This window comes from Bubalus bubalis, chromosome 9, assembly GCF_019923935.1.
Source record: "Bubalus bubalis isolate 160015118507 breed Murrah chromosome 9, NDDB_SH_1, whole genome shotgun sequence".
In the NCBI taxonomy this organism is placed as follows: Eukaryota; Metazoa; Chordata; class Mammalia; order Artiodactyla; family Bovidae; genus Bubalus; species Bubalus bubalis.
The window spans coordinates 94,341,120-94,354,603 of NC_059165.1; the positions used below are offsets into that span (position 1 = coordinate 94,341,120).

General features: G+C 55.0%; 1 protein-coding gene across 1 annotated transcript in view; it reads left to right on the forward strand.

The window, feature by feature from the left end:
• Positions 1-13,484, forward strand: part of FBN3 (fibrillin 3) — a 70,073-nt gene that overhangs the window by 17,428 nt on the left and 39,161 nt on the right. Inside the window, exons 18-33 of the mRNA XM_044948078.2 lie at positions 1,104-1,223; positions 1,342-1,479; positions 1,592-1,642; positions 1,911-2,036; positions 4,001-4,225; positions 4,408-4,533; positions 5,268-5,396; positions 6,455-6,580; positions 8,074-8,199; positions 8,620-8,742; positions 8,913-9,038; positions 10,031-10,156; positions 11,737-11,859; positions 12,054-12,176; positions 12,869-12,994; positions 13,116-13,238. Coding sequence (XP_044804013.2) covers positions 1,104-1,223; positions 1,342-1,479; positions 1,592-1,642; positions 1,911-2,036; positions 4,001-4,225; positions 4,408-4,533; positions 5,268-5,396; positions 6,455-6,580; positions 8,074-8,199; positions 8,620-8,742; positions 8,913-9,038; positions 10,031-10,156; positions 11,737-11,859; positions 12,054-12,176; positions 12,869-12,994; positions 13,116-13,238 — 2,037 coding nt within the window. The remainder of the gene's footprint in view (positions 1-1,103; positions 1,224-1,341; positions 1,480-1,591; positions 1,643-1,910; positions 2,037-4,000; positions 4,226-4,407; positions 4,534-5,267; positions 5,397-6,454; positions 6,581-8,073; positions 8,200-8,619; positions 8,743-8,912; positions 9,039-10,030; positions 10,157-11,736; positions 11,860-12,053; positions 12,177-12,868; positions 12,995-13,115; positions 13,239-13,484) is intronic.

Consider the following 13,484-nt stretch of genomic DNA (forward strand, 5'->3'; position numbering starts at 1 on the left):
GGTACACACTCACACAGTACCCACATTCACACTTACTCTCACTGATGCGAAGAGCCGACTCATTGGAAAATACCCTGATGTTGGGAAAGATTGAGGGCCTGAAGAGGAGGGGGCAACACAAGATGAGACGATTGGATGGCATCACTGACTCAATGGACATAAGTCTGAGCAAACTCCAGGAGATGGTGAAGGACAGGGAAGCCTGGTGTGCTGCCGTCCATGGGGCCACAAAGAGTCAGATATGACTAAGTGACTGAACAATTCTCACTCTTTACACATGCTCATAACCAGAGTTACACCCTCAAAGGCACACCCTTATACAGACACTCTGACATTCACACACTTGATGATCACTTGATTACACACACCAGTACTCACACAAAACAGACTTACACACCCATATTCACACTCATAGTCACAGTCCCACACATCATAACTCTCATGTGCACACTCTCAAAGACACGTGTGTGTCCACATTTTTACCCTTTCGTACACTTAGGCTCACAGCCACACACACTAATATGTGCAGATACCACATACCCACACAGTTGTGCATTCACACACTTACATATACTCACACACAGGAATATGTGCCCACCTGCCCTCACACACACTTTGTTGCAATGACCTTGTCCATTACAGACCCCTGGGCACTCACAGATACCTGCACGAGCGCGCTCGCGCGCACACACACACACACACACAGTTAAGCGCAAGCCTCCGGCAGACTACCCCCTCTCCCACCACAACCAGGTCTCCTCCCTCTCTGGGTTTTCCTCCTGCCTCTCACTCTCGGCCTCTCTTGTGCTATGAGTGACCCTTGCAGGGCCACCGTTCCCCACCGTGCCTGTCCCTGTACACTTTCACCCGTGCGGGCTCCCAGGATCCTGCGTGTCGGCGTGCACGCGCAGGTGCACTGCACAATTGAATGCAAACACACGCGCCTCTGCGCCTGCCCAGTCCGTTCCCTCGCCTTCTGACCGCATGCGCCCCCTGCTGTTGGACTTTGGTAGCGGCGGAGGGGAGGGGCCTCAGGTCGCGTGAGGCTCCAGTTTCTGCAGCTCAGGGATCTGACGGGGGTCGGTGGCGGGTTGTCTTTGTAGACATCGACGAGTGCCTGTCCAACCCGTGTGTGAATGGCGTGTGCCGCAACCTGGCCGGCTCCTACGCCTGCGAGTGCGCCCCCGGCAGCCGCCTGGGACCTTCTGGCACCATGTGCCTAGGTGAGAGTCCCCACGGAGCAGCGGGGACCCCGACGCCCGCCCCGGGGAAGTCTGGGTCTCTGCGGGTTAGTGTGCAGGTGTAGGCCTGCCAAATGACACAGCCGGCCCCTTCCTGCAGACAGCACCAAAGGCACCTGCTGGCTGAAGATCCAGGATGGCCGCTGCGAGGCGAACCTGCACGGAGCCACCCTGCGCTCCGAGTGCTGCGCCACGCTCGGCACTGCCTGGGGGAGCCCCTGCGAACGCTGTGACATGGGTAATGCCCTAGGGGGGCGGCTCTGGGGGCTCCCTGGCCATTGAGAGAACCATGGCGGGGGAAAGGGCCCCTGGATCCGGGTGGAGAGACTGACTCCACTCCCCAATCACAGACCCCGCCTGTGCCCGAGGCTTCGCCCGCGTGAAGGGGCTCAGCTGCGAAGGTAACTCCCCACCCTGTGCACTTCACCGCCACTCCCCCCCCACCACCACCAGGAGCAGGCAAGTGTCATAGTGGCTGCCTAAGGCCCTCTCTGAAGTCATTGGAGAGCTCCCTCCTTGGTATCCGGGTCTTCCCCACAATCCCCCAGCCCAGGAGGCTGGCACTGCCTCTTCCCACGTCTCCAAGAACCACGTGGTGTCCTGAGCCCCTAGGGAGCCAGCTCCCTGGGAGCCTCCAGCTCTAGCTTCTTCTTGCTTGCTGCTGCCTAGATGTGAATGAGTGTGAGGTCTTCCCTGGAGTCTGTCCCAATGGGCGATGCATCAACACTGCAGGCTCCTTCCGCTGCGAGTGTCCAGAGGGCCTGATCCTGGACCCCTCCGGCCGGCTGTGCATAGGTGAGTGTGGGCCTGCAGGGTCCGGTGCAGGGCCTCCAGCACTTCCTTCACTGCCTCCACTCCCAACAGCTGGAGGCCCTTCCTAGGGACAGGTGGAGTCTTGGGGGTCCTCTTGGACTCTGCCCACCCCCTTGCTAATGTGTCTCCAAAGACATTTGTTTTTTTGGAGGGGTTGGATCCCCTTAATCAACTGCCCTTCTAATGAAGCTCATTACAAATGGTACGGTATCTTGGAATGTTACCTGCCACCTTGGTATATTCTTTCTTGCTACCAAACAAGGTTTACAGGAGGTGGATTTGAGCACGAGGCACCTGCCTCTATCATGAGTGGTAATTCATGCCTGCGCCCTTCCTCAGCATCCAGGGCTCAAACCCTCAACCTGAATGGCTTGCTCTCAGGCTCAAAGGCTCTGAGATATTTTCCCCCTCAATGAGGGCTTCTTGCTTTACACCATCAACATCTTGAACAGGACATTTCTTGGCCAAGAGCATCCGCCAGCCAGCAGGTAGGGCTCTGCATTCTATCAGTTTTTCCTCCCATAGTAACATTAACCCATTAGTGGCCTCCTCAGTGGCACCATGGAGCCTAGTCAACAGAAGGCAGATGGGCCCTGATGACTCTTTTCAGCTTCGATTTCCTTCTAAACTGAGCTTCAAGTGTGCATCAGGTTTTCTTGCTGATCCCAGAATGTGAGCAAGGAAAGAAAGTAGCCAAGTAAAGAAAAAATAAAAATATTACTGAATTCACAACCAGGTGAAATGCTGCTGAGCAGCCCTGGACCAAGGCATCGGGTACCCAGGAACTTAAGACGGAGCCCTGTGTGTTGTGGCACTTTTGTTTATCTTTATTTTTTTCTAAAGATTCTGTAACAGGGTCTCATTTTCAAATGGATCCACTTAAACATATGTTCCTTTTGCAAGAGGTGAAAAATTGTCCTAGTCTAGGGATCAGCCAGTTGTTTCTGCAAAGAGCCAGAGAGTAAATATTTTCAGCTTTAGGAGCCTCAGAATCTGTTGAAGTTACTCAGCTCTACTGTGTAGGACAGAAATAAATGAATATGACTATGTCAATAAAACTTTATTTACAAAAACAGCAGGCAGTTGGCACCCTGGGCCGTAGTTAACCAGCCCCAGTCTTAGACCATCGTGTCTGGTATTGAGGAAGCCTTATCCATTGCCAGATTATTCTGAGGAGGTTTTAAAAATTAAACACACACACTCTGGAGCCAGGTGGCGTGGTTTGAATCTATCTCTACCTCTTACTGTGTGGCCTCAGGCCAGCTACCTAACCCGTCTCTGCCTCAGTTTTCTTGCCTATAAGATAAGCATGATGATAACCATTTTCCTCTTGGTGTTATTTTAAAGATTAAATGGGTTGATGAGCTTAGAACAGTGCCTAGCATATATCAAGCACCTAGCAGTGCAAGTTATTATGAAAATGTAACTTTGGGGGATTGCCCTGGTGGTCTAGTGGTTAAGACTTTGCCTTCCAATCCAGGGGGTACAGGTTCCTTCCCTGGTCCGGGAGTTAAGACCCCATATGCCTCTCTGCCAAAAAACCAAAACATGGAACAATGTTGTAGAAGCAATATTGTAACAAATTCAATAAAGACCTTAAAAATGGTCCACATTAAAAAAAAATTCTTTAAAAAATTTTTGTTTTAAAAAAATGTAACTGTTGTGTTATACCCTTATTCCAGTGTAACTGTTGGGAATTCCCTGTGGTCCAGTGGTTAAGACTCAGCTGTTTTTATTGCCAATGCCTGGGTTTGATCCCTGGTCAGGGAACTAAGATCCCACAAGCCCCACAGTGTGGCAAAAAAAAAAAAAAAGTCACTTGGAGGACATGGAGTGTCAGCTAAAAAATTCAGTCTCCCCACTGGGGAGGACGTTTTGGACGACACTCCCTGTCCTGGCAGCCAGAGTGTGGCAGGGGTGGGACCGGTGACCACCCCTCCTTACAGACATGCGCCTGGAGCTTTGTTTCCTGCGCTGGGAGGAGGACGAGTGTGGGGCTGCCCTGCTGGGCAAGTACCGGATGGACGTCTGCTGCTGTACCGTGGGGGCCGCATGGGGCACCGCATGCGAGGCGTGCCCTGAGCCCGAGTCCCCAGCTTTTACCAGCCTGTGTCCCCGGGGGCTGGGCTTTGCCAGCCGGGACTTCCTGTCAGGCCGTCCCTTCTATAAAGGTGCGTTTGGGCTTGGGGAGCCTGGATGGAGGATGGGAAGAGGGCAGAGCATGGGCAGAGGCCTGGAGGTGGGAAGCAGGTTTGGAAGAGACCAAACATCTGTGATCAGAGTGGTGAACGCTCAGGAGGCAGGGGACTCAGGGACATGGAGTCGTGTGACGTTTTGTACTCCTGTGCTGCAGATGTGAACGAGTGCAAAGCCTTCCCTGGGCTGTGCGCCCATGGCACCTGCCGCAACACTGTGGGCAGCTTCCGTTGCTCCTGTGCGGGGGGCTTCGCCCTGGATGCCCAGGAAAGGAACTGCACAGGTATGTACCTGCCTCTGCCTCCTTGGCAGGTGCCTGCAGGGATGGGGGGCCACAAACTAGAGGCGCCTAAAAGGCAAGAACTGGCCTTGTTCCTCCTGCCTGTCTGCTGTGTGACCTAGGGCAGCTCAATACCCTTTCTGGGCCTCCAGGATCCCGGCTATAAAAGGAGGGGCTGGCAAAAGGTGGCACTAGTGGTAAAGAACCCTCCTGCTAATGCAGGAGACATAAGAGACACAGGTTCGATCCCTGAGTCAGGAAGATCCCCTGGAGAAGGGCATGGCAACCTACTCCATTATTCTCATCTGGAGAATCCCATGGACAGAGGAGTCTGGCGGGCTGCGGTCCATAGGATTGCAAAGAGTCAGACATGAATGAAGCAACTTGGCATGGCAAAGTAACCTCCGGCAACGTCCCTGGTAATCCTTTGGCTAAGACTCTGTGCTTCTAATGCAGGGGTCCTGGGTTCAATCCCTGGTCAGGGAACTAGATCCCACATACCTCAACTGAAAGATCCTGCATGCCTCAACTAAGACCCAATGCAACAAGTAAATAAATTGATTAATTTATAACTGACCTCTAGGGGTCAGCGGGCTGGAAAGGAATTCCCTCCTCTCATCTGGGGGTGCAGTCACAGCACCTCTATTTCCCTGGCTCTGTTCAATGCCTTGGGGCTCCCCTGTGGCCCCGGGTGTCTACAGACATGGAGGCCTGGCCCATGTCCACTGTCTCCACAGACATCGACGAGTGCCGCATCTCCCCTGACCTCTGTGGCCAGGGCACCTGTGTCAACACCCCGGGCAGCTTTGAATGCGAGTGTCTCCGTGGCTACGAGAGTGGCTTCATGCTGATGAAGAACTGCATGGGTAGGCAGCCACCCAAGGGCAGGGTGGTGCCCGTGAGTCTTGGGGCCGAGCCGAGGAATGGGGTGGGAGAACATTGCTGTGCTGGATGTGGATGGAGGGGGCAGGAGTAGAGAGAAGCCATGATCCAGCTGAGACAGCAGGTGTGGGTGTCATCCCTGAAGACTGCCGGACAATGGGTCTGGCATTCAGAGGAGAAGCATGGGGACCAAGATTTGGGCAGGTTCTCCCAGGGTGGGGGTAGCATGAAAAGAGGAGAGGGTCCTGGAGAGAGGAGCCTCTTCCCTTTTCATTTTTCTCATTCATTCAGTGAACGTTTCACATGCATCTGCTCGGGGGAACTATGGAGAGCTCGGATACAGGGGGCCATTTCCTTGGAGCTTAGGACCTAATAGGCAGGATAACATAAATCCCTAGACAAACAGAAAATAAAGAGCCACTGTCAGAAGCACTTGAAAGGGCTGTATGGTGCAGTGTGAGCTGAGAACCCCAGGGATGTATCCCATTCTGTGGGGCCAAGAGAGTGGGAGTAATTGTGGTGAAGAAGGGCTGAAGAGTTGTATGGAGAAAGAACAGTGTGTGCAAAGGCCCTGGGGTGGATGTGAGGGATGGAAGGAGCCGCTGTGGGGAGGAGGGAAGGTGGAAGGGGGGACAGTGTGTGCAAAGGCCCTGAGGTTGACAGGAGAGATGGGAGGAAGCCCCTGAGGCTGGAGTGGGAGGAGAGCTGTGAGATGAGTGGTGAGGCCCCTGGTTCCATGTACTAATGCCCAGTGGGGCTGGTCCTTGCCTTCCCCCTGTCACTTCTGGGGTGGGGAGGGGGTTCCTCAGGGCCTCCTTTAGCTCCAGGAATGTCAGCCTGTGTCCCTGAAAACTCTGAGAATTCCAGCATCCCTCCCATTCTGACTCCCCTGGGTCATCCACACCCCAGGGCTCCAGACTCTCTCGGCCTCAGCCAGGGCAACAGGGTGGGGGATGGGGGCAACAGGGGGGAGCTTCCACGAGCCCCATCACACCAACCTGGATCAGCATCTCACACCTCTTCTCTCTCTCCACATGCCCAGATGTGGATGAGTGTGCCCGGGACCCGCTGCTGTGCCGGGGAGGCACCTGTACCAACACAGATGGGAGTTATGAGTGCCAGTGTCCCCCTGGACATGCGCTGGCAGCTGAGGGCACTGCCTGCGAAGGTGAGTGTGGCTTGCAAGAGGGAGAGGATACAAGTATGTGCGTTTGTGCATCTCCCTGAGTACATACTTGTGTATTTGTGTGCATGAGTGGTTGCATGCATCGGGTATTGGGAGAGCACATTTGTGTGTGTTTCTGTGTGAAATCAAGTGTGTGAAAATCGAGTGTGTGAGTGTGGGTCAGTGTGCACCCATGTGAAGTGTCACTTGTGTGGTTGTGAGATGGAAGGAGTGTGTATTTGTGTGTCTGAGCATGCAGGTGTCTTTCTGGGAATGCGTCTGTCCAAGAGTGAGTGTGTATTGGTGTTTGTGTGAGTCTGTGAGTGTGTAAGTGTCTACACAAGGATGATTGTTCTTATGTTAAGGCGATGGAAGTGGTTATTTGTGTGTCTACATAAGATTGTGAGAGAGTGTGTGTCTAAGTGTGGGCATGTGTTTGCACACAGGTGGGTGTGTTTGTGGAGGGGGCTGTGTGCATGTAGGTGTGTCTGTTGAGTGTGTGTTTGTATGTGTGTACACAGGGGTTGGGGCTTCCCCAGTGGCTCAGCGATTAAGAATCTGCCTGCACTATGGGAGACATAGGAGATGCAGGTTTGATCTCTGGGTCGTGAAGATCCCCTGGAGGAGGGCATTGCAACCCACTCCAGTATTCTTGCCTGGAGAATCCCATGGACAAAAGAGCCTGGTGGGCTACAGTCCATGGGGTTTCAGAGTCGGACACGACTGAAGTGACTTAGCACACACGCACACAAGGGTTCTTTGTGAGTCTACCTGAGTGGATACGAAAATGTGACACAAGGGCAAATCCAATGCAATGCAAGGTGTGCAAATGTGTTTATGAGTGGGCATGAGGTGTGTTTGTGAGTCTGAGTGTGCATCTGGCTATGCAGATGTGTGTCTACTGAGGGTGATTGTGTTTGTTTGCAAATAAGTGTGAGGGTGTGCTGCTGTGTGAGCTGTGTGCATGTGGCTGTGTGGATCAGGTTGTGGGTCTGTCTGCTGAGGGTGAGTGTGTATCAAGGGTGGGTTTTGGGTGTCTTGTTAGTGTGCACCTGGGTGGATGTGTGAATCAGGGTGAGGTGCCCTTTTGTACTGGGCTTCCCCAGTGGCTCAGCGGTAGAATCCAGGAGAGACATAAGAGACAGGTTCAATCTCTGGGTCAGGAAAATCCCCTGGAGGAGGGCATGGCAACCCACTCCAGTATTTTTGCCTGGAGAATCCCATGGACAGAGGAGCCTGGAGGGCTGCAGTCCATGGGGTGGAAAAGAGTCGAATATGACTGAAACGACTTCACGCATGTGTTTGTACCAGGGTGAGATGTAGACTCACACCCATGGCGGGGGTGGGGGGGTGGTGGTGGGCATAGATGCAAGAGTGTGAGTGCATCACGGTGCATGCGTGTGTCCCTGTGCAGAAGGCGGCTGGGCACAGGCCCATCCTTTGCTGGGGCACCTCCGCCACCTGCTGCCCTTACCAGCCACCCGTTGCCCCCGTAGACGTGGACGAGTGTTCCCTGAGTGACGGCCTGTGTCCGCACGGCCAGTGTGCCAACGTCATCGGTGCCTTCCAGTGCTCCTGCTATGCCGGCTTCCAGAGCACCCCTGACCGCCAAGGCTGCGTGGGTGAGACCGCGCCCGCCCCCAGCCCCAGCCGCGGCCCCCGCCGCCGCCGCAGTCTCTCCTGGTCTCAGTCCGAGCCCCTGCCTCTACCCTTGACCACCTCTGCCCCGACACTCAGCCCCCTGCTTGAAGTGCCTCCGCCAGGCCCTCACCTCGCCCAGCCTCCCACTTCCACCTTGCCCAGCCTCCCACTTCCACCTTGCCCCGCCTCCCATCACGTCCTACCTCTTACCACACCCTCACTATGCCCCGCCTCCCGCCTTACCACGCCCCTGCCACGCCCCCAGCTCGGCCTACCTCGCCCGGCCTCCTGCCACGCCCTCGCCATGCCCCGCCTCCTGCCTTGTCACGCCTCCATCACGCCCCCCACCTCGCCTTGCCCTACCTCTGGCGGTGCCCCCTACCTCTTCCTGCCTCCTGCAGATGTGGACGAATGCCGCACCAGGAACGGTGGCTGCCACGTCCACTGTGTTAACACTAAGGGCAGCTACCGGTGCGGCTGCGGACCTGGCTACTCTCTGATGCCCGATGGGAGGGCTTGTGAAGGTGGGTGGGTGCGGCCCCCTCCCTCCGGCCTGGGATGTGGGAACCTACCTGGCTCGGCCCAAATGAAGCCAGCCACACCCTAGCCAGGCCACTGACCCCGCAGAAGTGTCCCTGGGGTTCCCCCTCTGTCCCTTCCCACCTGCAGCCCTACCCCTACCCTGGTCCCCCAGATGTGGACGAATGTGAGCAGAATCCGGACATCTGTGACGGGGGCCAGTGCACCAACATGCCAGGGGGTCACCGCTGCCTCTGCTATGACGGCTTTGTGGCCACGTTGGACATGAGGATGTGTGTAGGTGAGGAGTTGGGACTATATACAGGTGGAGGAGGCAGCTTCACTTCACACACCAGGCCTTCCACAAGGAGACAGGTGGGCAACGCAGATGCCAGTCCCGTTCCCGGAACACGTGGGCAGGGGAGATGCAGGTTTGTTCTTGGTGGTCTGCTCCTGGCCACCTGCACCCCGAGGCCCTGCACCGAGACCTGCTGGATCTTGTTCACAGCAGCAGAGACACCCCGAACCTTGTTCTTTTGAATACACTTATTAAACACCCACTATGTACCCAGCACATACAGCCAGGTGCGTGCCTGGCTTTGAGAGTCACCTTATAAGATCATCAGAGACCGAGGGGTTTATGAAGAGGAAGGTGTGTGAGATAGAAGGACGCTGTGTTCTCTGAGCCCTGCTTTGGGACCTTGTCTCTGTCGTCTCTGCCAGGGTCACTGCCGTCTTCTGGTGGGGGCTGGTTGGCACAGGCCCTGGGGAGCAGATGTAAACTGGTGACTCCATCAGGGCAGAGCTGGGGCCAGAGTACGAGGATGTGAAAAAGGGAACCCTCCCAGGGAGAGGTGTCCAGCTCAGTGCAGCTTAAGCATTCCAGATCACAGCAATCTTAGGAAACACTGAACAAAAGGGGCTTGGGACCAAGATAAGTAGGAAATGCTGCCTCCTCCAACCCTTCTTGCAGATCCACATCGGCATAAAGGCTCTGAAAAGGCCTTCAGGCCTTAGCTTTGGCTTAGCATCTTCTTAATGTATTGGTGTAAAATCTTTCGGGGAATGTTTGTCCGATGTGTTCCATGGAATATGAACTATAGAATGTTGACTGAATTCTCGCAGCTGCCCAGGGGTGGAATGGGGGAGCTATAACCAGTAGTGGAATCAGGGGAGCTCCCTACCCTTGAAGATGGGCAAAAAGAACCTGGACACAGGGGACCCATGTGGCAGGGCATGCAGCCATGCTGCTATACCCCACCCTCACCTGCTTCTTCTCCTGTCACCCCATAGACGTGGACGAGTGTGACCTGAACCCCCACATCTGCCTCCATGGGGTCTGCGAGAACACCAGGGGCTCCTTTGTCTGCCACTGCCAGCTGGGTTACATTGTCCGGAAGGGGGCCATGGGCTGCTCTGGTGAGCTGGTGGTCAGTGGAGCAGACGCAGAGGGGCGCCCCTGAGGGACCAGCTCAGGGTCTTTGGGGTCCACCCCATCCCTTGGGGCAGAGCAAGGCCAGACCTCATTCTTACACATTTCCACTGGTGGGCCCTCATGCTGAAGCAAAAATAGGGTTCGATCACATGCCCGTGGGGCTCCCTTGACGGCCCTGTGGGGGGAACTCTGGATCCCTTAGATCCACAGCAGTTCCCAAGGCGTGTAAGCCTGATGCTTTTAAATGTCACAACGATGAACATTCAAACATGTCAGTCGTTCATGACCACAGACCTGGTGCCTCAGAACCACAGATGTCTCCTCTCTATAGAATGATTCTGGAGGGCAGAGTCTGAGATCAGGGTGTCAGAAGGGTTGGTTCCTTCTCAGGGGCCCAGAGGGAGAACTGGCCCATTCCTCTCTCCTCACCTCTGGTGGTGGCCACGGTGCTTGAATGCATCACTCCAGTCTCCATGTTTGTCATCACGGGGTGTTCTTCCCTCTGCGTCCAAATTTCCCTCTTCTTGTGAGATCACTGGTCATTGCATTTAGGACCCCCTGTAATCCAGGAGGACCTCATTTTAATTTGGTTACATTTACAAAGACTTGGTTTCCCAAAAAGGCCATGTTCAGAGGTTCTTAGAGTCAGGATTGAAACATGCTTTCTTGGCAGGGAGAACATAATTCTATTGCCATTATTATGTAGTTATTTCAATGCATACTAGAAGCAAACATTAGAAAACAGAGCATCCAAACCATGATTTCTTAGAGATCATTGTTATACGTTTTTCTTCTAAAGTACATTCACATAAGTAAAAATGGGAGACAGCGTAAAGAAACTTTTAGTGAGGACTTCCCTGGTGGTCTAGTGGCTAAGACCATGTCCTTGCTCCCAGTGCAGGGGACCCAGATTCGATCCCTGGTCAGGGCACCAGATCCCACGTGCTGCAACTAAGAGTTCGCATGCCACAGCTAAGACCTGGTGCAGCCAAATAAAATTCTCACAAAGGAAAAACTTTCAGAGAATGGTAGCTCATTTAGGTGGTTGATGAACATTGTAGAGATGATAAGGCTGATGCAAAAATGGCTGAGGGTTAGACACTGTGGTTTAGAAGGAAATCCTGCTTTAGAGGGAGAGTGTCTTCATTAAAACAGTGACTTTTTTTTGGCTGTGCCATGTTAGTTCCCCAACCAGGGATTGAACCCAAGCCCTTTAGTGAAAACCAGGAATCCTAACCAAGGACAGTTCCTCTTATTGTCTACCCTGAGTCTCTCATGCTGCCATTTCAGACCATTTCTGGGGCATGCTGGGAGTCATGCCCTGTTGAGTTTGGGGGTTTTCCTTTTGGGCTGTGGGTGAGGGTGGAAGCTCCTGCAGTGGTGAGGCGCATTTCTGGGCCCAGTCCTACCCCAGGGAAGGTCTTTTCTCCTGCTCCTGCCCTGAGTCTCCCCACTCTGTACCTGAAGCCCTGTTTATACTAGGCCCAGGCCTCTTGGGGGGTCCTCTGTCTTCCACCCCGTCTCCTGGTCCTGCCCTTCTATGCCTGGGTCCCTCTTCTCTCAGATGTAGATGAATGTCAGCTTGGGGGACACAGCTGTGACAGTCATGCCTCCTGCCTCAACACCCCTGGGAGTTTCAGCTGCAGCTGCCAGCCAGGCTGGGTTGGGGATGGCTTCAAATGCCGTGGTAAGTGTCTGGGGGCCAGAGGTCTGGACAGAGAAGCAGAGGTGGGTGGGGTGAGTGGGCAGGCTACAGCTGGGCAGAGGTGGCTGGGCTCAGGCATGTCCATGGGGGAGGGTCAGGGTTGGGATTTGGAGGGTCTGCCTCCCCACAGCCCCCCAGCGCACACCCTGGGGGACCCTGGGTTCCGTCTCCTGCAGACCTGGATGAATGCGCCTCCAAGGAGCATGGGTGCAGCCTGAGAGCTGACTGCCTCAACACCCCTGGCTCCTACCGCTGTGCCTGCCACCTGGGCTTCTCTGGGGATGGCTTCTCCTGTGAAGGTGAGGTCGGGGCGTGGGATGGGAGGGCTGGAGAGGTCCAGAAAGGATGGCCAAGGGGGCTGGATTCCGAGGTGCCCACGACTCACACTGATCCACTCACTGCTCTGTGGATGCCAGAAAGGATGTACCTTCAGCCCTTGGGGCCAGAGGCCAGGCCCTGAGTCCCTTGAAAGTGCAAGTGAAAGTGAAGTCTCTCAGTCGTGCCCGACTCTGCAACCCCATGGACTGTAGTCTACCAGGCTCCTCTGTCCATGGGATTTTCCAGGCAAGAATACTGGAGTGGGTTGCCATTTCCTTCTCCAGGAGATCTTCCGAACCCAGGGATTGAACCCGGGTCTCCCACATTGTAGGCAGACGCTTTACCATCTGAGCCACCAGGGAAGTCCCAGAGTCCCTTAGGGGCAGTCTTCTCCCCTGGACTCCAAATGCGTAGAGTTTTCTGGGTGTGGGGACAGGAATACTTGCTTTCTGTTGGCCCTCCACCCTAGATTGTGAGCGACCATGACCCCTGTCCTCTCCCTGGCTCTGACTCAATCACCTGCCCACTGAGTCGGGGTCTGAGTCCCCCCGGGCTACTTGCCAGCTCTCTGGAACTCCAGGTGACAGTGAAGGGTTCGGGTGATGGCCGCCTGCCCCCACCATGTGGGTCCTCACCTGCTGACCACCAGCCCCCCTCCTTTGAGTCCCTTTAGACAGGGACGAGTGTGCAGAGAATGTGGCCCTTTGCGAGAATGGGCAGTGTCTCAATGTCCCCGGCGGGTACCGCTGCGAGTGCGAGATGGGCTTCAGCCCCACCAAGGACCAGCATGCCTGCCAGGGTGAGGTCTGGGGCGGCCGGGGTGTGGGCAGAGCAGGGGGTCCCTGGAGTCACTGGTGCTGGGGGCAGCAGGAGCGGGATGCGGGCCAGGCTGTGCTCACCTGGGCTCCGCTCCTCCTCAGATGTGGATGAGTGTGTGCTCGGGAACATCTGTGTGTTCGGGAGCTGTGAGAACCTGCCGGGGATGTTCCGCTGTATCTGCGGCGAGGGCTATGAGCTGGACCGCGGTGCTGGCAACTGCACAGGTGTGGGGTCCACAGGGTTCAGGGTGGCAGGCTTGTTCCATCAATTCCCACAGGTCTCTTCTCACATGTCCTCTACAGAGTGGAGGGAGTCCTCGTCTGACCCCACCTCCAATAGTGCCCCTCTCCATTAACCTTCATCATCATCATCATTTATCATCCCCCAAATAAATCCAGTGAATCAGGGAGACTTCCCTGGCAGTCCAGTGGTTAAGATTCCATGCTTCCACTGCAGGGGACACAAGTTTG